This window comes from Ciconia boyciana, chromosome 10 (assembly GCF_034638445.1).
Source record: "Ciconia boyciana chromosome 10, ASM3463844v1, whole genome shotgun sequence".
Classification (NCBI taxonomy): domain Eukaryota; kingdom Metazoa; phylum Chordata; class Aves; order Ciconiiformes; family Ciconiidae; genus Ciconia; species Ciconia boyciana.
Window position 1 is genome coordinate 38706049 of NC_132943.1, and position 23090 is coordinate 38729138.

The 23090-nt window shown below is 46.6% G+C and overlaps 1 protein-coding gene across 1 annotated transcript in view; it reads left to right on the top strand.

Annotated features, from left to right (window-relative positions):
• Nucleotides 1–6397: 6397 nt before the first annotated feature.
• MAP2 (microtubule associated protein 2) overlaps nucleotides 6398–23090 on the top strand; it is a 72404-nt gene continuing 55711 nt past the window's right edge. The window contains exon 1 of the mRNA XM_072874978.1: nucleotides 6398–6659. Coding sequence (XP_072731079.1) covers nucleotides 6398–6659 — 262 coding nt within the window. The remainder of the gene's footprint in view (nucleotides 6660–23090) is intronic.

The following is a 23090-nucleotide window of genomic DNA, read 5'->3' on the forward strand; positions in this document are numbered from 1 at the left end:
TCGGTGAAACTGGAAGAAATAAGGAATGTGAAAGTAATTCATGTATGCGGAAGAGGAAAAGACGCACCAGTGTAGTTGAAGTCACTTATTCTGGATAAGTGAGGTTTTGTTGTGTGAGTTTTTGCTTAGCAGTTGAGTTTGCAGCACCTCTCTGCTAAATGGTCCAGGTTGCCTCACCTGCATACAGAGTAGCTCCACTGAAGTTGGCAAGAGCATAGACCTGTTCTACGTGGAGAATACGCAAGTAACATATTAGCATAATTAATTAATTCCTCGCTACCTAATCTGAGCTGTCATCCATCATGGAGTCTCTCGAGAGAAGAGATGCAACATCAAATCAATGTGTCTTAGCAAGGTCAGTGTGGGGGGGGAAAAAGTCCTGCAAAATTTCACTCTAGCCTTTTTGTGGGCTACCTTTACCAGACCCTGTCCAAATACAAGTATTGACTAGTGTGACTTGAGAGCAAAGGAAGGACATAGCTATGTAGCCTGTTTGCAGTAGCTGTGGCAAATACAGTTTGGCTGGCACTCCTTCAAACAACAGGCTTGAAAATATGAGTCTAAGAATTAGAAGATCGTAAACTGGGTAGTGTGTGCTGCCTTCACCTTCTGTACCTGTGCGATAAATAAGCAGAAGATGAATTTGTTTCAGCCGTTTATAAGCACTGAAAATTATAATGGAAGCAGCACTGGGGAGGGGAACCAAGCATTCGATATTCATTTTTATTAGCCAGCCAGTGTTTGTTTCTGACAAGATTTCAGATGGCCAAACTTGTGAAATGTTGCCAGCCACAGTGGTTTTAGTGTAATGCATTTGTGAGTATTTCTAGTAGTTCTACCGTTTTTTCCCCCAGCCTGCAATGACCATATCAAGTTGTATACTTTTTCTTCTCTGACTGATGAAGAATTTTTCCCCTTAAGTAGTGTTTTGAGCACCCTTGTCTTATGTAGCCTGTGCTCCAGCTTGGCTGTGGTGTTGTTATGGATTTTCAACTGTCTTCTTGCCGAGGTTTGAAGTGACCACTGTGGTAAGAGGGAAATATGAAAAAAAAGATGTTTCTTCTATTGGAGACATGTTTCCTGGATGCTATCTGAATCTCCTTTTCCCTTCAAAATCATCTCCTTAAACTACAGATTTCCTCTGTTCTTCTTAGCTTTTTGAAAATGTATTTGTAATAAGTGGGGCAAATCTTTTATTATTACTTTGGTAGCAAAAAAAAGACTGTAAAAGTACAAATAAGGACTGAGTTGTTGAGTGTTTATTTCATTAAGTCTTAAATATAGAGTTGGAAATCTCCATTTATTCATATTGTGGAAGAACTCAAGTGTACCATGTAGAAAGGTTTAATTTCCAGTTAGATTACTGCAGTGCTTTTAAAAGCAAGGAGGTTAGGAGAAGGAAGTGGTGCAGAGGGTTACAAAGTATTTCAGTGGGGAAAGACCACTTCAGTGTGTCCACCCTGAGCAATCCTGCCTAGCAAAACTGGTGAGCTGAATTCCCCCTGAAAAGCCCTGAAAGGGCCACATAGTGCATCTGCTTCTTTGAAAGTTTCCCTGTCTGATCACACCCCAAATAACTTTGTCTGCAGACAGCCCTTGGAGCTAGTGCTGTTTATTCATGGTGTTTTTTCTGTGCCTCCTGCACTGAGGGTGAAAAAGCCAGTGTAGCCACAAGTGTTGGTGAATCTCTTTCCCTGCCAGGATTGTAAGTCAGGGCCTTGGCACGGGTCGTTTAGATGGTTGCTGGCGAACAGTTGTGGAGCCTCATGTTTCAAACAAGCCTGCCAATTGCAGTGCCTTCTCTAAAGTGCACGGAGAGGGCTCATGATGCCCATTTGAAATTGTGCTTGCTGGAAAAATCCATGCAGTGTGTCTGACCCTGAGGTGCTCCCCTGGGAGCAACCTTGTCCTTGTTCAGGGCTCGTTTCAACGAGTCTCCTGGAAACAAAAGACTCCACTGAGAAATTTGGGAGTCTTCTGGCTGCCAGGAAACGTCCCGGCTTCCCGGCAGCACTCCTTCCATCCTTCAGCCCCTCCAGCTCCCCGAGGCAGGCGAGATCTCAGGTAGGATTGAGCAGGGACTGCCTTCTCTGTTTACTGATCAGGAGAAGACAAGGCTGTCATGGTGCCTCATCTTAAAATTTGCAGAAGGATTGTGTGTAATTTAATCCAGAGAGACTTGTGTTTCTTCGTGTTGACACCTTTACTGACTGGTATTGCTTCTTTAGTGCTTTTGCCATCCTTATCGTGGACCAAATTTATTGGTAATAAGTTTTTGCCTTATTTCTTGTTTCAGATATTACTTATAGTTGTCATGGTGCTGTTGTTATGGTTACCATCTCCTTCACCAGCTAAAATGCCTTTCCTCTTTCCTGCAGGAAGCAATTATGATTAGTGATAAATGGGGGTGTGTGAGGGTGTTTGATGAATGGTAAATGGTGTAAAAATGCAGCATTGTGGATAGAAAAGGTTTGTTGAAAAGGGGTGGTGTTGGAGCAGGAAGGGGTGTGCAGGGATTCTTCTGGCTTTTTACCGAGAAGTGAGCTCTATGGTCGATGGTTTTTTTGCAGGCAGAAGCTGCTAGTACCAAGATTTCACCATTGCAAGAGAGAAGGGCACCTGGTTTTAGATTTCTGGAGTTTGAGCAAGTTGATGCAGTCCCTGGGTATGGGAGCGAGGGCAGCCCTGCATGCCGGGCAACCATGTGTCTCGGGAGGGGAGCATCCAACGGCAGGTCGGCTCAGTAGAGCTCTGCTTTCCAGCAGCCCAGAGAAAGGAATACCTTCCCCAGGGAGAAAGAGTTCTGTCGGTCAGGAGTGGCAGCTGAAACGTATTCTCATACGTTTACCTGTTCCCATGTTCTGCAGCAGGACGGACCTGCTTCCTACCAATGGAAATGCAACCGGTGCTGCATCTCGGCCCTCCTGTACACCACCTGGGTGTACCGCCTGGCCGCGCAGGGTTTGTTACTCGGTACAGCACAGGGGGGCTTTGTCAGATTCGCATTTCTCCGAGTGAAAGCATTCCCCTTCATCAGCAGCTGTGCGGCTCCTGCAGCGGGGTGACCCACCCTTCCCACCTGCCTGCCTCTGCTGATGCCCAAGCCCAAGCAGGGAAACTCTGAGAGGGGTTTAAGTCTCTGCGCCCACAGGGCAGGACACTGTGGAGGAAGGAGCAGAGGAGTGCGGAGTGCCTCGGTCACCCTCTCACCGCCACTAACTTCAGCTGATAGATGAGAAAAACAGTGAGAACATGCTAGTGAGAATGTACTAGTAAGATTGCTGCTGCGTGTTCTCTGATGTTGAGGTTCTGCTATAATGGGCAGGGAAAAAAGGCTCATAAATATCCAAATTAATTTTTGACTAAGCAACATGGCATTTTAGAGGACTGGCTTTGCCTTCTTTTCTGATATTTTTTGAAAGCCTTCATTGCAGTTTATGCAAAGAATAAGAAAATCATAGTGGAAAGAGGAACTTTTTGTTTCCCTGAAGTACTGTTTCCCTAGAGTGTCCAAACTATTCCAGGTTTCTTCTTTTTATATACCTAATGTTATTTAAATTCTGCCATAATATTTGTCCACTCTTGGTATTTCTGTGTCAATATTTGAATTACCTGATTAATTTAATTCTATGGTATGCTAATGAAATGACAGAAAAACAACTAACCTGATGGTAAAAAGCACACCTGTGTATTCTGGATTTGAACCTGAGCTGTGGATGAATCATGCCGTACAGCAGATAGTCATTGCTAAATTGCTGAGTACAAAGATGCATTGTGTGACTCACTCGCTGTGTTTCTACTACCATTATAAACTCTGAGAGCACTTGATGAATAACAGAGAGTCAAGAATGAATTCATCCATGTTTCACTCTGTAACCATCTATTATAAATACTGAGCCAAATTCTGCCTCCAGATACACACAGCTCTCATTGAAGCCTGCCCACTGTATTTATTTTTAAAGATAAAAGCACTTCTGTTACTTTCACAGAGGACTTCTGTGATACAGTCCATTGTAAGAATGTGAATATCCTTCCTCAAGAGCTTCAAGTGAAGCAGGGAGTGTCTGCCTGGAACTCGGAAGGGCACTTCAAGGGATAATAGCCTCCGAACTACGGTGGTGGGATAATAACGTTAGGTTCGTCCCAGTGATTTTCAGAACCGTGTTCCCCACGCTTGGGTCTTGTGTAACCCTCCTTCTCCCTGCTGAGGCTCTGGGCTCCTCTCGTGAGTGACCCAGGGGCTGAGCTGCTGAAGCTGATGGGCAGGTTCATACTGCTCCTGGGACTCGCTGTCAGGTTCAAAGCGCACTGGATTGGTGAGGAAAGCCTTGAGTTGGGATTTGGGTTTTTATTTTTTCTTTTTTTTCCTGAGCTTCCTCAGGGGACATAGATGAGAATGTCTCCTTTTTTCCCAGAACAGGCTCTGTTCTGTCCTGAGACCCCAAATGTCAGTGGCTTTGGATGTGTGCTGCTCACTCCTGTTCAGAGGGAGACACTTGTCCCGTGGCCTCATGTTTTGGAAAGGCTCTGATCAGAAAATGTTCTCTAGTGTCATGCAGGAAACAGACCTAGAGGCAGAAGGTTATTTCTTTGGTACGTACGAGATGGTCTTTGCCTAGCTTGGGCTCTCTCCTCTGTATTTACCCCATGAGCTCATCTGGTATGATTTGAGATGGCTGCATTAAGGCTCTTGCTGTATATGCAGAATGGCTCATTGATGAGTTTCCCATCAGGGTAAACGAGGAAGGGAAGGCAAAAAGATGTGGAGCGTGTTTACTGTTTCTGTGGTTGACTGAGGCATGTCTCATTGCCACTGAGCTTTGTGATACTGCTCAGCCCACCATTTTCATTACAACTCAGTGGAAACGCTGGGCTTGAAGTTTTACCTGCTCCTGCAGTCTTTATGCAATTAGTTATCCCCAGGGAATGGTGCTGGGTCAGGGTGCACTTCCCAAAACACCACTGTGTTTCACTGGGAGGCAAAAGAGTTATTAGTCCTTTTTGGGGTGGAACTACAGTTTGAGTCATGTATTTATTGTGAATGAAATCTAATTTTCATGATTCAGCATGATTTTTTAATTTAAAGTAGCTCTGAAAGCCGTTATTATTAAACGATAATATCCAATCAGGAGGGGGTCAAGTTATCAATTGTGAATGATTATCTGACAAATAACAATAGCTTTTTCTCATGTTCAGAGGTTTTCTGCAAACTGACCTGACTCTGTGGAAACTAGGTTTTTCTCCTGGTTTGTTTGTTTGGGTTTTGTTAAATGTCTGCAGAATATATGCACCATCCAGTTTTGTGCCTTCTTTTCTAGACTGTGATACGTGACTGGTTGACTGCGTTCAGCTGATTTCTTTTAGGTGTTGTTTTTTCTCCCAGGAAAAAAAGGTGGAAAGTGCTTTTGGAAAAGGCCTGCTGGTTTTCGCTTCGAAGTAGCTAGCCCAGGTCAAGCCTTTCTCTCCTCCCCAGAGGTTATCTTATCATGGAAACGCGGATTATGATACGTTGTCTTCCTAGGCTTACATATTGAGGAGCTATGACTACATTTTTTCTGTGAGGAGTAGCCAAAGCCTACGGCTTGTGCAGTGGCAACTTTTCCTGGCTTGGACGAATGAGAGCTAATTAACAGGAATGAAATACGTGTGAAGTAGCAAATAATGATTAGTTTTGTTTATGTATAAATACTGATAGTCATAAGAGAATGCAAATGCTTGTGTGGGAAACAACTGTTCCCCACGGGCTGTTTTGGACAAAAGGGAATGTTCACAAAATAGCAAGTAAGAGGGGATATAAACAGGGTCAAATAGCACATATGTTCGGGAACCCAGTGAATGTTCTCAAACGTGGTTTCTGTCATGGCTAGCAGCAGATTGCACGTGCCGCAGAGGATGCATCACCCTGTGCCCAAAGAGCACCTGCAATGAAAATTGCAATAGCAGCTTCACTTCTTTTAGCAGTTGTGGCATTCTTCCCTTTATCACCCCAGAAGATGTCGTTGCATTATGATGACTGATTCACTTCTCGTTAAGTGGGTCGACTTTTAACTGTAATTAATGAGTTAAATTCAGATTAACAAAAGGGCAGCCCTCAAGAAACTGGTGCTAATAATTGCAAGGCATATGGGAGTCAGGGAGGACTTGACCCATAATTTTTACCACTTGTGGTTTGTTTTGGTTTTAAAGCACTTCACTTATGCCCAGGACAGACAAGCAGAGACACTTCTGCATTTAAACCCTCTCTCATCTGCCAGATGTGAGTTTCCCCAGCAGCGCTGCTGGTAACGTGCCTGTGCTGCGCCCGGTCGCTGCCTGCCGGGCAGGGGCACGGTCACCCACTTGGAGCTGATCTCTCCTGCTAATGTCGTTACAGGCCAAGTGGTGAAGGCAAGGAAACATGGCGGAAGATAGGAAAGACGAAGCCAAGGCACCGCACTGGACTTCAGGTCAGCTAACAGAGGCTTCTTCGCACCCACATTCACCTGAAATTAAGGAACAGGGTGGTGCGGGTGCCGGACTGGTCAGAAGTGCCAATGGATTTCCCTACCAAGAGGACGAGGAGCCGGGGCTGGGCGGCCACGAGCAGCCAGGAACGTACGCTCGGACCAAAGAGAATGGGATCAATGGAGAGCTGTCAGCAGGGGACAGAGAGACTGCAGGTAATGCACCTTGATGCCCCACCATGAAACATGGGGCTCTGCAGACCGCTGGATGATGTTTCTCCGAGGGGAAATGTTAGCTGGAGCCAAGCATGCCCTGGGGCACAGGGGAGCTCACGTGAGGGAGTGTGTGCCTTGGAAGGGCACTAGTTCTTCACAGCAAGGGCTGCATCTTCACCTGGGTTTGCACAGCTTGTGTCCTTACCCAGGGCAGTGCTCTGAGAAGACTTCAGGAAAGGCATGACGGTGCCTTAGTGTGTCTTGGTAGATGGGACAGGGTCACCTCTCTGGGGATGAGAGAATAGGCTGGTGCAGAGCAGCCGCTTAGCTCCTCTGGGCTGGAAGAGAGTAGGAAGCTGCTCAGCTGTTGTGCACAGATAGCTCGTGTTGCTTTTGTATGCTTTTGTGTGTGCATGAATGATGGGTTCTCCTGTTATTGCTCACAAGTAACAATACCTTCTTGAAACCACCATTTGCAGAATAATCTGTTGCTCAATCTGACCTGGAATACCACAATTCAGTGTCAGCATTTATTCACCCTTGCCCAGGCATATGTCATGGTTTAACCCCAGCCAGCAACTAAGCCCCACACAGCCGCTCACTCACTCCACCCCAGTGGGATGGGGAAGAGAATCAGAACAGTAAAAGTGAGAAAACTCATGGGTTGAGATAAAGACAGTTTAATAGGGAAAGCAAAAGCTGCGCACGCAAGCAAAGCAAAGCAAGGAATTCATTCACTCCTTCCCATGGGCAGGCAGGTGTTCAGCCATCTCCAGGAAAGCAGGGCTCCATCACGCGTAACGGTGACTTGGGAAGACAAACGCCATCACTCTGAACATGCCCCGCTTCCTTCTCCTTCCCCCAGCTTTATATGCTGAGCATGATGCCATATGGTATGGAATAGCCCTTTGGTCAGCTGGGGTCAGCTGTCCCGGCTGTGTCCCCTCCCAGCTTCTTGTGCCTCCCCGGCCCACTGGCTGGTGGGGTGGGGTGAGGAGCAGAAAAGGCCTTGACTGTGTGTGAGCGCTGCTCAGCAGTAACTAAAACCTCCCTGTGTTATCAACACTGTTGTCAGCACAAATCCACAACATAGCCCCATACTAGCTACTGTGAAGAAAATTAACTCTATCCCAGCCAAAACCAGCATAGCATATTTCACTGGATACTCACTGGACTTTCTCTATTTGTAAACTATGTTAGGATTTTAGGATTCAGCTTGTTATTTGGGAAAGAAAAAGTGTGACTGTGTCAAAATGAAATATGCAAATCAAGTTTCCTGTTTTAGAAATAAATGCTAATTCTCTCTGTGCAGAGTTCCCACTTTAAACCCGAAATGCACAGTGCAAGAGAAATTTCTCTTGTACAGACACAACTGCCCTTGATGCATCCATCCATGCATGCTAAAGAGATCTTTCTAGCAATGTTTCTTGGCTGTTGACAGCATTTGGAGATGCCATCCATAATTTCTCAGCAGCTGGAGAATTTTAAGGCTCTTGGACCTTACAGTTGTTTCATAAGCAATTGTGCCGGAAATTGATCTCTCTGCTACAAGTAAATGGGTTTAGATTTTAAGAGTCTCTTCTTGTAGATAGCCAAAACTTGGAAGCCAAAGGTAAAAGAAATCCTGTGTAAGCATTCAGGTGAACACACTGTTGATGATTGTTTGGGGGGATGATAACAAGGTCTTGTCTCTTTGCTGTAACCCAACTTTGTGTTATGCTTAGCAAGAAAATAAGCAGGAGCAGATGTACAGGAATCACAGAGGTAAGATGCTGCAGTTCTTAGGGGTTGGCGTGGGCTGTGGGAAGACTGAGCGCGTTTCTCTTCTTTGCCACAGATTTTTCATGCAATCTTGGACAAGTCCCACCCATACACATGGAGAAGTGGGAATAACTTTAGAGGATGAAGAGGAATTTCCTCTCCTTAGAAAGCAAGGAGAGAAATGCTCTTCTCAGGCTTTCTCAAGCTCAGGTTCTGAGAAGTTGTCAGTGTCTGAGAGAGACCTGAGATGAGTTTGCAGCTAATGGGTGAGAGGAGGTGGGAACCCACTGCTGCCCATCAGCAGGCATTGCAGTAGTGTATTTTCATGTTGCTTCTTGAAGCAAGGGGTTAAACAGTAGAACAAGTAAACATGAGGCAGTGTAGTCTAGAGGAGGCAGCGGGACTGGAGTCATACACTTGCCAAGGGAACAAGACTGCTCTTGATCCGGATGAAGTTTGCTTCAGCCACCACTTTGTGGCCTCATTTCCTCCTCCCCTGCTTTTTTCTCACTGTCTGCTTAGATTGCAAGATCTCTGGTGTGGGGACTTACTGTTGATACATACAGTTTTTGTTTGGGAGTCTTAATATAGCTTATCTCGTGGCATCTTTGTCCTTGAACACCAGAAGAGTCCCTAAAACTGCTTGCCTTCATGCATGAATTCCTAGCTCTCTGGAAACTTGTGCACTGCACACACACACTGGCTAAGCCCATATTTAATTAATGCAGTGTAAACCATCTTAGGATATTTAAGATATATTTTTAATCATTTTTCTCTTTTTGAAGGAGAAACCTGTTGGGAACTTACTGTGGTGATAGAAAGGGACCGGGGCGTGTGTTGCCATTTTACACTAGTATTTACTAGCTGGATGTGCTTAATGTATTGTGAAGCAGGAATTTTAGAGGTGGATTTTTGGTGTTTGATTCAGAGTTTGATCTTGAAATCAGGATTCCATTTGCCACCAAATTCAATCATCTTTGCTGTGTTTGTCTGCTTGTAAATTTTAACTGCAGTGGGGTGTTGTATCAGGTCGGGTTTTTAAATGCCACTCTGATACACATAATTACCAATCATTTAATCATTTGTAGTAGCTTACCGACTCCAAACAGCTGAGGAGAAAATGCACAGGAAGCCAAGGTCGACCAAGATAATTAAGCCAAACTGTGGGTTTGAGTGGATTTACAGGGATTTTATTTTCCCTGGTGCAAGTCCAGCACCATACCCTAGGAAAATCTCTGGCTTGTCAGCCTTCGTGTCAGAGTCCATAAATCCCCAGCAACTGCAACAACCAGCTCATCCGCAGCGGAGCACTAGTATAAACAGGGCATTTCCCAGGCAGTTGCCCATTGCCCCATCCCTGCTGATGAGAGCTCAGTTACATTTTGAGGCGTTTCGCCTAAGGAAGCTCTCCAGCACCTGACTGACCCAGCAGCTGGGTTTTAGTCACAAAATGGCCCTCTCCTAGGGAGAGGTATTCTGCAGCAGTGCAATGGTCCCTTTGGGGCACAGCAAAGCAGCAGGGCACCCATTTGCAGGGCTCGTGCTGTAAAATCTGAGGGCTGTGTGTTAAGGGGAAGGTTAGAGTCAGGCCACCAGGACAAAGGCACCTTATGCCAACACTGATGCAGAGGCGAGGGGTGGTAATGGGGGAGGAAATAACAGTTCTTGCCAAAACACATCCAATCCATCTCTGCAAGTGACATTTTTAGGTTTGCACAGTTAAAATTTGCCTTCCTGCATATATGTGTTTCTCTCTCTCTTGGCGTCTGTCTAAGAGTTATTGAGTCTGACCTCAATTTTGGAATCCTCTGAATTTGGCTCTTGTGTTGCCTTTGATTGATCTGTCTCGGTATCGCACTGGTAATGGCTGCATTATGGAGACACATCAATGCCCTCCTTTCAAATGGACCGATGGGAACGTGGGAGAGTGCACAGCACTGTGGACAGGGCAGCCTCAGGGCCTGATCCGGCATCCACTGAAGTCAAAGGCAAATACATGTGAGAGAATAGGCCAGGTTTTTTGGCATAGCCATAGGAAGCTGTTATAGATGTGATATAAGTAAGGACAGTAAAGCAGCTATTCCTTTTTACATGTATTTGTGTATGTATATATTTGTATATATACTTGGGCTGCCCCTGGCAGACCAGCTCAGCCCCACTCCATCCTCAGCCCCATGCCTCTGCCAGCCACAAGTCCCACGCTGCTCCCACGGAGCTCCTGCAGACACCTTGCCTTTGGGGTGGTCTGCAGCACCCCACAGCCCGAGATCCACCGAGTTTCAACATGTTCTCCCTGATCCATGCCTGTCCATGTCCTTTCTCACCTGCATACATACACACGGCACCTTTGGTGAGGATTTTGGAAGTACGAAGAGGGGAGGAAGACATCTGTAGCTCTTGTCAAGCCTAACATTTTCACGTCACATGAGATGTGTGCTTGCAAAGGAGGCATGATAGTGTAATCTTCAGAAACTCATTCTGAAGTGGGCTGATGTGGAAAGCTTTGGATTGGACCCCATGGTAGAGCACAGGATGTGTTTGACTTGTAATGAAATATGAGAGTGGCAGCCTTTTCTTTGCTTACTGAAAAGTCGTGATCAAGTAACTGCGAGGAAGCACTGAGGAGCAGTACAGATGCGCTGCAGTGTTCCCTGGGAACTAGCAATTCAACACAATCCATCGTATTTGACTTGCAAGGAACATCAAGCTGAAAAAGGTTTGGTTTTTTTACACTGAAAATGCATTTATTTTTCTTTTCAGTAACATGACTAACCTGTCAAATGTATATAATTAGGGGTAAAAGTAGTTAGATGTATTGTGAAGCATCTTCTACAATATGTCTTTATGTACAGTGACTCAGCGGATTGAGTGCTTTTTTCATTATATGCCAGATTCAGGTTTATAATCGGAGGGAGTTTGGATTACCCACTGTCATGGTTTAACCCTAGCCAGCAACTGAGCTGCCTTGGTGCGTTTGTGGAAGTGTGATATAATCAATCTGCCAGGCCTCCCCATATTTATATTTCAGCCATCATCCTCCATACCACACAGGCTTTAACTGCTTGGCTTGTTTAATCTGTGTGTATATATTAAAAGACAGGAGAGGTGTTGTGTTGCGTGGAGTTACAGGGCACCAAAGCTGAGCTCAGGTCAGGTCACTGCTGCACTTGCACTGCTTCTTGTAAGGCTTGTCCTCCACTGGTTCAGGTGGTTCCTGCTATAGTAATTCCTATAACATGCAACTCAAATCCTGGATTACAACAATTTAAAAGTACTTCTGTTACAATCTCCACCCCGGTCCCTTTGGACCAGACCATAGGATTTAACATTGCAGTGAACTCCTCCCCTTGCCCCTGCTCCAGCTTGGACTTACCCACAGACTGCAGTCCCTTAGGGGTGTACGTGCTCCAAGTGGAGCCTTATCTATGTGCCACAGTCTCTCCAGGGGTATACCTGCTGCGGCACAGACTTATCCACAGCCACAGTTGCTTTGAGGTGCACCTGTTGCAGCGTTGCCTTCTCCATGGACCACATTGCCTTCAGAGGTGTACCTGTTCCAGTGTGGCCTTACCCACAGCCACAGTCCCTTCAGGAGTGAACCTGCTCCAACATGGCCTTACCCATGGCTGCAGTCCCTCTAGGGGAGTACCTGCTCTGTTGTGGGTTTATCCATGGCCACATGCTTTGAGGTGTACCTTCAAAGGTGTACCTCATGCAGAGCCACTGATGCTTCAAGGTGTACCTGCTGCAGCATGGGCTTATCCACAGCCACAGATGCTTTGAGGTGCACCTTTTCCAGCGTGAACTTACCCTTGGGCCACAATCCCTTCAGAGGTGTACCTGCTGCGACACAGACGTAAACACGGCCACAGACACTTTGAGATGTACCTGCTCTCGTGTGGGCTTATCCATGGCCACAGACGCTTTGGGGTGTCCTGCTCCTGCGTGGACTCATCCACAGGTCACAGTCCATTCATCTCGAGTTCACACTGGAGTCCCAGCCTGTCCAGTACAGCAGCACAGAACCAGCAGTGATGCCCTGGCCATCTGCCAGCCCAGGCGCATGGCCATCGCTGTTATCAAAATGTTCCCAGGCACAGCGGAGTCGGGTGATCAGCAGGACAGCAAGCAGTGAAAGCAAAAAGCAGCCACTAACGAGCACTAGGATCTAACATACAGTAAGGCAAGCAAGCCCCATGGCAAGCACAGGAGCCTGTCAGTTAATAGCTAAACAGCAATAACAGCTGTAAATTCGATCTAGCACATTCCAATCAAACCTGTCATTATCTCGAACTCTTCGAGCCCCACGTTGGGTGCCAAAAAGGACTGTCGTGGTTTAACCCCAGCCAGCAACTAAGCCCCACACAGCCGCTCACTCACTCCACCCCAGTGGGATGGGGAAGAGAATCAGAAGAGTAAAAATGAGAGAAGTTGTGGGTTGAGATAAAGACAGTTTAATAGGGAAAGCAAAAGCCGCTCATGCAAGCAAAGCAAAGCAAGGAATTCATTCACTGCTTCCCACGAGCAGGCAGGTGTTCAGCCATCTCCAGGAAAGCAGGGCTCCATCACGTATAACGGTGACTTGGGAAGACAAACGCCATCACTCCAAATGTCTCCCCCTTCCTTCTTCTTCCCCCAGCTTTATATGCTGAGCATGACGCCATATGGTGTGGGATAGCCCTTTGGCCAGTTGGGGTCAGCTGTCCCGGCTGTGTCCCCTCCCAGCTTCTTGTGCCCCCCCGGCCCACTGGCTGGTGGGGTGGGGTGAGGAGCAGAAAAGGCCTTAACTGTGTGTAAGCACTGCTCAGCAGTAACTAAAACATCCCTGTATCATCAACACTGTTGTCAGCACAAATGCAAAACAGAGCCCCGTACTAGCTACTATGAAGAAAATTAACTCTATCCCAGCCAAAACCAGCACACCCACACAGTTATTTGATGAATTATTTTTTTGACAGATGAAGGGAAAGCATTTCCTGAAATCCTGTTACCAGAGCCTCAGGACAGTGGCTCTGTCCTGGTGTCAGTCAGTGTTAAGGACAGTAACGTGTCCTGCCAGAGTGACAAGCAGAGCCCTTCATTAATTGGTAGGGTACCCAAACCATGTGGGGTGCAAAGAGACTGCCAGAAAATTGTAACAGTCTTCCTGACACAGCACAGTGGACCGATTGCAGGTTGAGCATTCCTGCCTTGGTTTTTAGAGCCCTTGAGTTGCAGGAAAGACGGGTGAGAGGGAGCCCATGACAGGTAAATGAGAGAGGCTGGGATTTTTGGTGGCTGGGGGGACCCACAGACTGGTATGTGTTAGTCTACAGGTGGAACAGAAAGAGGTGGGAGCCCTAGACCTGTGAGGAGGAATGGAGAAGTGGCAGCATTGAGCTGAGGTGTGAGCGAGGGGCTGAGGAAGGGTGGGGGAGCAGATCCAGCAGCGGGAGAGCGAGGAGAGGTGAAGGGCTGAGAGCTGGTCAGATGAAAGCTGTGAGGGAGCAAAGCAGGGTGGGAAATGGCAGGGAGAGAAGGAAAAATTGAAGATAAGGTAAGGACAATAGAAAGAGGTTCAATTTTATCTGTTCATCCAGAGCCAACACAGCTTTTGCATGACGGCTGGTATTACCCCAGAGACGAGGGGATTCAGGCAGCAGGAATAGCACAGTCTGCAGGGAGCAACCGAGGAGAAAAGTGGCAAGGGGCAATTCATGTTACAGCCCTGAATGTAATTTATCCTAATTCAGCCAGACTAAATGGGCATCTGCAACAAATCTATTCCTGTGACCAGCTACTCTTTAAATAAGCATATTTAAATAAGCTGCAGGGAATGTCAGCCTGAAAGACTGCCCAATCATGGCCAGTAAATACTTGAGCAGAGGAGGGGAGTCCCTTTAGGTTGGCTATGCAAAGAAGCTGTGATGAAGATAGGGATAGTGCTGGTTTCAGCCACCTGGGAGTGTGTCAAGGAAACAGTCTGTGTCCCATTGTCTTTCCTATCCTTGTCTTGTAGTAGCCACTCTCCAGGTACAGAGGATCTTGTTCATGGCCCTCACCACCACTGTGCTGTTAGAAAATCACCATGACACTTAGTTCTGCCAGTTCAGGGCGCTCAGCCCACGAGGGCCAGGACTGGAGCTGCGATGGCAGGTTGTGCAGGAACAGGATTGCAGCTCTGTGCAAGGGGTCACGACAGCCTCTCCAGGCTGAAACTGCACTGAGTCATCGCTTGGTCCCATGGTGTGTTAATGGTTTTTCCCCTTCTAGTGACTTCTCATTTAACTTCTTTTCCTTTGTGTGTCTTTCTCTCTCTCTTGCCATACAAGTGATAATAGTCAGATGGCACTGCCAGTAAACATACAAACAGGCCTTCTTTGTACGGAGGCCTTTTTAGTCTTTCTTTCCAACAGGACTGCTTTGTCAGAGCTTTCCTTTTCGTTTGGCTGTTTGCACTGGCCATCCTGCTGCTGCCTAAGCCCTCCTGGAGTTACCAGAGCCCCCCGCAAGCTCCCTGAATGCCTGTTCCCCAAAGGTGCCTCTCGGCTTTTGTGTCAGATATGCATTTTCAGCAAGCGGCATGTCTTGAGCAACATGGACAAAATGCACAGAAGGATGCAAAATCAATGACATTCAAAGATGAATGTGATTGCTGTGTTTGTCCCATTTCAGTTGTTTATTTTACAAAGCTGGAAGACTGCATCTTACCATGTCATTGATGGCTCCCATGGGAAAGAAGCTGTTAATTAGGCATTTTGATCTCCCTCCTTTTGCCCAGGAAATGTGACAGTAATTACTGTACACCATCATCTTTGCCAATTTAGATACAGGCAAACATACCAGACTTCTAAAGCTTTTCTTCTCTGTGTTAAGAGTAATACAAGTGTCATTTTCTGCGACACATTACTGGAATATTTTAGACATGTTCAAATTATGTTGCCAAAGAGAGCAAAGACGGAGGCAGCAGAACCTCTTTGGGGCGCTTGTAGAAAATGGATTTTTTTTACCGTTCTCTGTTAAGCTTGCTGTAGAGGTCCTCTCAGCTGTTCCTCTGCAGAGGACTGGGAATGAGGCCAGAGAAACTCCGTCTTTTCCCATCCGTCTCCCACCCCCAGCTATCTTCTCCCTGACTCTGAAAATTCACTAACTGCTGCAGAGACCAGTCTCTGCAGGTTTTTCTGTGGCTGGCACTATCGGTCACTAAATCCAGTAAGACATTGCATTTTGTCCAACCCTAAGTTCTCTGAGGGGTTGGCTCTGCCCTCTCACCTCCTCTTGGGACTTCAGAAATCAGTCAGTCAGTGATTGAAATATATTGGTAGGAGCTGGAGGGTCTGGCACAGTTTTGGGCAGTGCAAGCATGCAAAAATTATTGCCTGAAAGGGAGTGGGGTGAGATAACCCAGTGTGCCAGTGCTGTTGCCTCCCATGGCTGGGAGTCAGACACCTGGAGAAGTTCAGCCATCTGTCTCTTTTATCCCTAAAGCTCTTCTGAAAATGTCAGCATGTGGTTCAGATTCACTTTTGAAAACTGTATCTCAAACCAGGTGCAGTGACACCATTAGAGTCAACTGCTGCGTTGTGCCATGTCAGCATTGAATCTGGCCAAGAGAAGGCATCAACCAGCCATTTCCTTTGGGCTCCCTGTTGGTGTTTTGATTCACTTTGGCGTTTTCTTGTTGCGGTATGAGCATCGTAAGAGGGAATTGCATAAGCAGCTGTGCTTCCTTAAGGAGTAAGAACGAAACGCCTGTGAGTGTGTTGGCCTGGCAACCAGCGCTCACTTGGTGCCGTCAGTGTTCCCAGAAAAAGTAATCGATAACAACCTCGGGGATGCAACATGGAGCAACGAGGCCAGGATATGGAGGAAATATCTTTCATAACGTGTTGTTCCGACCACACCGGTCAATTCAGGCTATACGCCACGAGCACTGTTTGTCGAAGGTACCTTTTGAAAATGTGTGCAGCTGTTCTTGAGGGGCTGCTGTAGCCAGCATAGCTATTGCTGCTGCAGAGTGAATATCCCATCAAATACAGAACACATCCTGGGAGTTAAATTTTTGTTTTTGTCTCCCCTTTTTGTGGGCAAAATTTTGCCCTGTCTGTTCACTTCTGCTCTTCCTTTGCGCCATCCATGTTTGACTGCCTGCTCTGATGGGGGTTGTAAATCCTGACTTTGCTGTTTCCACGGGCCAGCTCTCAACCCTCCAGCACTGGTGTTAGCTGAGTGACTGGTGAGGCAGTTGTGTCCAGAGGCCACATTCTAAATCGTGGCCCGTTGTGCTGGAGTCGTTTTCAGTGTATGGTAGGAGACAGCTTGTGCATTTATGAATTACGTAAAGTAGACAAGGCTTGTAAAAGCCAGGAGAAAAGGCAGACAGGTGTGAAGAGAACTACCCCAGGTCACGCAGAAGGGCTGCAGCAGAGCCACGGGCAGGTGGCACAGCCCTGTGCAGGGCTGCACGCTGCCTCTCTGCGGGCTCCGGCCCTCTGGGCTTGGCTCAGCTCTGCCCCTTGCAGAAGAGTGAAGGTGGAGCGCTTCGATGGCTCTTCCCTGTCACGTCTGAAGGGAAGCCATCATGGTCTCCATCCCCAGGATGGCAGCATGAAGGACATGCAGGAGCACTGGGCAATATTTGGCAGTGGGCAGTGGTCTTTGCAACTGCATCTGTAAGGTGGTATCGCTGAGGACTGCACCAGCATATGATTTTCCATTCCAGTTTTGATATGAGGGCAGGAAGATTTGGAGGAAGTTTAATTACCAAACAACAGAGCTTTGTTTTGCAGACACACAGCTGCTCTTGTTTCGGGCAGAGCTGAAATGGCATTTTCTTCTCTAAAGTCACCTTGAAAGAGAAGCAGCAGGTTCTTAGCTGACAGCCCGGGACATGCTGGTGGGCATCGCCTGCCTCATTTCCTAGCCCTGTGCGCAGCTCTCAGGGTCTCACACTCTGGAGCAGCAGAGCCCAGAGCCATGGTCATTAACCTGCTCACCCCCACGCTTCGGAAATCCCTTCCTCCCCTTTCTCATTACGGATGCTCATGTGTGGCTTGGTGCGCTTTCCAGCCCTGGCTAACCACAGGTTAGCCCAATGCAAGGCACAGGTCCCCGCCATCCCCAGGTGCTTCTGACGGAGGCAGGTCCTCCCGACGCACGGGCTGGACGTCTGCCCTTCCACATGTAGCTGGGCGCGGGTTTAACCTTGGGCGGAGAGGAGGTAGGTACCATCAGATCACTTACAAAAATGAGAGTCGCACAAACAGTCTGCTGCTCCTGCAAGGAGTGCCAGGCGTTGCTGATTTCTTTTTTCCGTGTTGCCATGCCAACACGTCCCTGCGCGGAGTGAGATCTCTTTTTAAGCTCCTCCGAGAGAAAGTATGTAGCCTGGGAGCTTATTTAGCATTCAGGAGTGCACAGCCTCTCTGTAACGGCTCTGAGCCACAGCCAGGCTGTCTGACAAAGGAAAGGAGGATTTAATTTTTTTTCCTTTTCCTCTAGCGTTTGCTTCTCAAGGTTAAGGGAGACAGGATAGATGGGGAGAGAGACTGGGAGTGCTTTGCGATGGGGACCTCACTCTGCTGTCCTCACAGAGGCACGACTTCCATGGAAACGAAAAGGAAATATTACTTTGGGGCGTATTTACAGTGCAAGATACATGTGTGAGATATATATATGCAAATTTCTTGGTTTGACTAACCCTGATGAGCTACTCTGTATTAAAATTGGAAAGTAAAGGCAATCTGGGTTTTAATTTGAGCAAGGAACTCAAAGGAAAGATTAGAAGGAAGCTAGGGACAACCCCCCTGTCTTTGCCTTCCCTGCTGTTTTAGTCTGTGAGGTTACAATATAGAGAAAGAAATAATCTCTTCTCATGCTATATTCGTATCCTGAGTAAGGACAGCAAAACCTAACGTGTACTGGTGTTCTGGTTTGGGTTTTTCCATTTTGTGGAGTTGCTACTGGTAGATTAACTGCTCACTTTAAATTAAATCCTTATAATGATCATTAATACAGGTTTGCTTGCCTTTGCCAGCTGAATGGATGGAAATCAGCATAAAGTGTCTGGCATTAACTGCAGATGAGCACTGATGATCCAGTGCCTGTCTGTACCAGCTGTGAAAAGGTTGATGTGGAAATTCAAAGGCAAGACTCAAAGTGAGAGGGCTACGTGCTGGTTTTGACTCTGTCATTTGTTCCTTCGGAGATGCTGAGCAAAACATTTACGTTTTCCTGTGCTGTTTCACAGACTGACTGCAGAGTGGGGTCAGTGGTGCTTGGAAAACCCATTCTGAGGTGATGGTTTAGAAATGCAGTCTTGGTTGTTTTTTGGGGTTTTGTTATTACTGATGCATTCCTCATGACATGCAAAAAGTGCAGGAAACTGAAGGCACCCCAGCTGTGTACTTTAGATCATGTGAGTGAGCCCTTCTCCTGCATGTGGAAAATACCTGGTCAAAACTTTAATACTTTAATTTTAGTTGCATACAGTATATGGAAAATAACTGTGAGATATCATTATCTCCAAGGCAGGAAAACCTGTTAGCTGCTTCCCAGAGAGTCTTTTTCACTCAGGACTGAGTAGATTGAATACTTCACGGAAATCAGTTTCACTTGGGGTCACTATATACTTGGGAGGGGAAAATAAACCCCAGATATTTCACTTTTTTGTTCCTGTTTCTTTCCTTGAGGCTAATTCATAGTGATATACGATCAGTTTGGTACAGCTCCCAGCAACCCATAGAGCCTATGGCAGTTTTGATAAAAGTAATTTACGGTCTGGTCCTCCGTCTGTGGAGCCCGTGCATCTGATGAGACAGATACGTTAATAAAGAAGAGCAGAAGTATCAACTGCCAGTGCTGCATAGATGTGGCAGTCTTGCTGACGTACCCAAAACTGTTTTCATCCATAGCCTTGCACCATGTATGAGAGAAGGAAAAGGCTTCAGCTGTGACTATTGCTTTTCACCCCAAATTCAGACTGTGTGCCAAATTCAGGGTAATGCAGCCTGCACAAGTTGTTGGTGAGCTGTAAAGGGAAATAATCAGCTGTTCCTGTCTGTGAGTTGCTTTCTCTTTCCTTTCACTGTCATCTTTTCTCTCTATTCAAGAATATATTGTCCTTCTAAGCAATTGCTCTGTCAGCTCTTCCTTCTTTTCATCTTTTTGCACTTATGTTGCCTCTGTTTTTTTTTTTTTCCTTTCTTGTTCTCTCTGTGTGCTCCCAGCTTTGTCCCAGCCATCCAGTGTAGCTCCTCTGTGACCTTGAATTTCCACAGCCGCTTCTCATTTTCTGTACACTTGAGAGCCTTTGGATGCAGACCTCTCCTGGTGGCTACAGTGACCCAAACGCTGGTCTCAGCTCTCCCCACAGCACCCAGATGGTCCCCATCACTGTGGCTGCAGAAGCTTGCAGGTGTTTAAGTGCCCAGAGAAGACAGGTCTGTCAGAAGAAGTGCAAGAGGTAGTTCAGAAGGTGCACTGAGGGTTTTTATGTGCATCTCTCGTACCTTCCTTCTGCAAGAGTAGGTGCACGTTTTCCTAATCATTTCGCACACTTAGAGGTGTGGGGCCAGTAGTCTCCAAGGGTGGGCAGGCAGTGGATGAGAGCAGGCCGTGTGAGTGGTCAGGGATGAGTCCACTCCGAGGCAGTGACCCAGCAGAGACAAGACTCCCTTCCACTGGGGCAGTGCCAGAACAGAGGGGAAGAGATGGCAACACTGCTGAGTGGGACTGAAAACTGCTCTGAAAATCCACCCATGTCATGACCTCTGCAGGACTTGGTTAATTTGTATGTGACACGGGACCTGTTCTGCTCCGCCTGTCTGTGGGCACGCTCACACGCTGATTTTTAAGTACACAACACCGTTCCTCGCAGTCGGCAGGAGAAAGACATCTGGCTTGGTAGAGGCGCGGGGTGAGGCTGGGAAGCAGAGCTGGGAAGAGATTAGCTGTGCAGCTGTTGCTGCATTGCAGAGCTAGCTGGTTAAGCAGGGTTGGGCTGGCAGCGTGTGAGCCCTGGGGTGAACAGGGCACGGTATTGCTGCGTTTCATGTGTCGCCGTACCCCCTGATGGGATGATCCAGAATTGACATTGACAGAATTGCATTGACAGAATGATTTTCAGTCCTTCTGACCAGGCACGACTAGAAATCCCACACAATGTGTGCACAGGTTGTTAATTTTAAACTTAAATTCAGCAGAGTTCGTGTAGCATACTTTGAGTTCTTTTGTAAAAAGATCACAGGAAACACTGTGAAAAGTGTTCAAAATCAGCCCAAAAGGAGCTAAAAATGAACTTTAAGGGACATGTCACCTCCTGCTGTAGGTGGCTGAAGCTCCATTGACTTCTATGTGCTGTTCTCCCATTTATATTAAAAGAGAATTAGTTCTTAAAAGTCTGTCTATTTAAAATCTTAACATGTACTGAAGTTCATAACAAATATTGATTTAAAAGCGAGTTACCTGTTATGTGTATTTACTCACACTCAAAGGATTAAGTCTCCGGTTCTTTGTTTTGAAGCCAAAGTGGTTTCTTCTGCGTGAGTCCTAAGGAGTCCATGATTTATAGATAGATATAGTTGCTTCATCGTGTAAGTCATGGTTTTAGCTGATACCAAGTCCTAGGAAAGGCCAAGTGGGACCTCACTGCATTGCCCTGGCTGAGGGCCTGGTGTTGTCTGCTTCAACATTGCATGTTAGCTGTAAATTGTGTTGCCAATGCATCACATGAAACAGAACCGATTAGCTTTTCCCACCTCTGACTTGGCTGGGAAATGCTGACAGTAGTAAATATTTTGTTCCAGGCAGTAGTCTTAAGAAGATACGACTCAGGGGGATGCACAGGGAGCAAGTATTTGCAGTAATGAGGGCTCATTTTTAAAGCATTGCTGTATTGTACTGACATTCGTATGACTCCTTTTTAACAGACTTTCATATTTCAAGGGGAGGGGTGGGGACTGATCCCTTGGTGTTTTGTTTTACAGCTGCTAGACAGCGTGGCAGAGGCCTTTGCCTAATGAACGTGCACCAGGGTGTGCTGGGGAGCCGGAGGAGAGGGCTCATGGGAGCTTTCTGAATTACTCCTGGCTCCTACCACAAGTCATTTTGGATTTTGCCACTTGTGTGCCTTGAGATTTGGACTATCTGTCCAACTCTCTTGCTGAAGAAAGTGATCAGGAAAATGCAGTCAGGGCAGTGGAGGTGAAGTACATGCAGAACGTGTGGAAGCAGTCCATGGACAGGCAGCCCGAGCCCTGGGCTGCTGCTTCCTTGAATGCTGCAGAGCAACCGGGCATGCATGGGAAAGCCACCCTCCAGCCTCCTGTTTGTACCAGAGCACAACTGGTCCAACACAGCTCGGCTGCAGCCAGGACACCAGTTTTGCACCAGATTTACTCTGCTATAAAGCAGATATGTTAAGGGGCTGGATAATGGTGATTCAGATTTACAATCCTGAGTTTAAGGAGAAGGTAGGAGGGGCTGTTGAATACCTGAAGTACCCCAAAACACGGAGGCGTAAGCCGTTTGCTGTGGGGCTTACCACGGTGTGAAGCTGCTGTGTCGGGGATCCAGCTGTAGCTCCCCTGTATATGCTCTTCTCACATAGTCACTGCAATATATCTTTCCCCAAAGGTAATCTGAATGTTTGTACTTTGGGGGTCCAATGCGTTAAGCAATCAAAGCTCTTTCTTTCCCAAAACACAAGCCTTTTCTGACCTGTTCAGTTGGTTAGCCGATAAATCCTGGTCATTAAATTAATCTGTCACTATCCTCATTGATGCTACAGTAGCTTAAAGTCAACGAGTTTATTAGGGAAATGATACTTGTCAGTTGTGTTGTGGTTTCATTTAATTTAAAAGCTGATGTCCCCATTATTTGCCTTCATATCTCCTGCCAATTACCGCTCATATTGCCAACATCTAGATCAGGGACCTACTTACACCAAAATATTTACACTCACGAAAGCCATTTGAGAGCAAATATTTGACTTCTGTAAAGCTATGTTACTGCTTTTTTCTTCAAGCGCAAGCACTAGTCTGTTGGCATTATTCAGGTTTTGTATAACTTATTCATACTGCTTTGATTGCTGCTGTGCATTTCTCTTTTAATCTGAGTGCAAAAGGCAATACTTAGAGTTGTCACGATCCCAGTGATAAAGTCCAAGGTGTGTCTTTGGTTTTTCCATCAGAAATGTCACTGGGTGAAGCCCAGGTCTTTTTTCCCTAGCCTTTCAGCAGTCTTGACTGAAACAAGAGTTGTCCACCAGCTTCCAGGAGAGCTGAGTGTGAATTCAGGACCTGTCCTTAGGGGACAGGCTAATGTCTCTAAACAAATCGAATAGCTGTTTGGTTTGTAGTCCTGCTGCACTCGCAATTGTGGTACCCGGGGGGGGAATCCATAGGTCCTCTTTGCTTTTCAAATTGTCAAAGACAGCAAATAGCCACGTTGTATCTTTCCTTTCTGCAGGAATATATTTGGGGTATTTTGCCTCACTAAGCAGCCAGGTTGCTCTTTGCTTTTGTTGTTGACTGGATTCCACTGTGCCAACAATTAGTGCTGGTTACCTTGGAAACTGCTCTGCACCCCACTGGGGATTTTGACAGGCACATTTTGACTGAAATTGCTTTGTTTTCCCAATTCCACAAGCACACATGTAGCTAATCCTTTTGCTGTGCTCTGCCTGTGTTC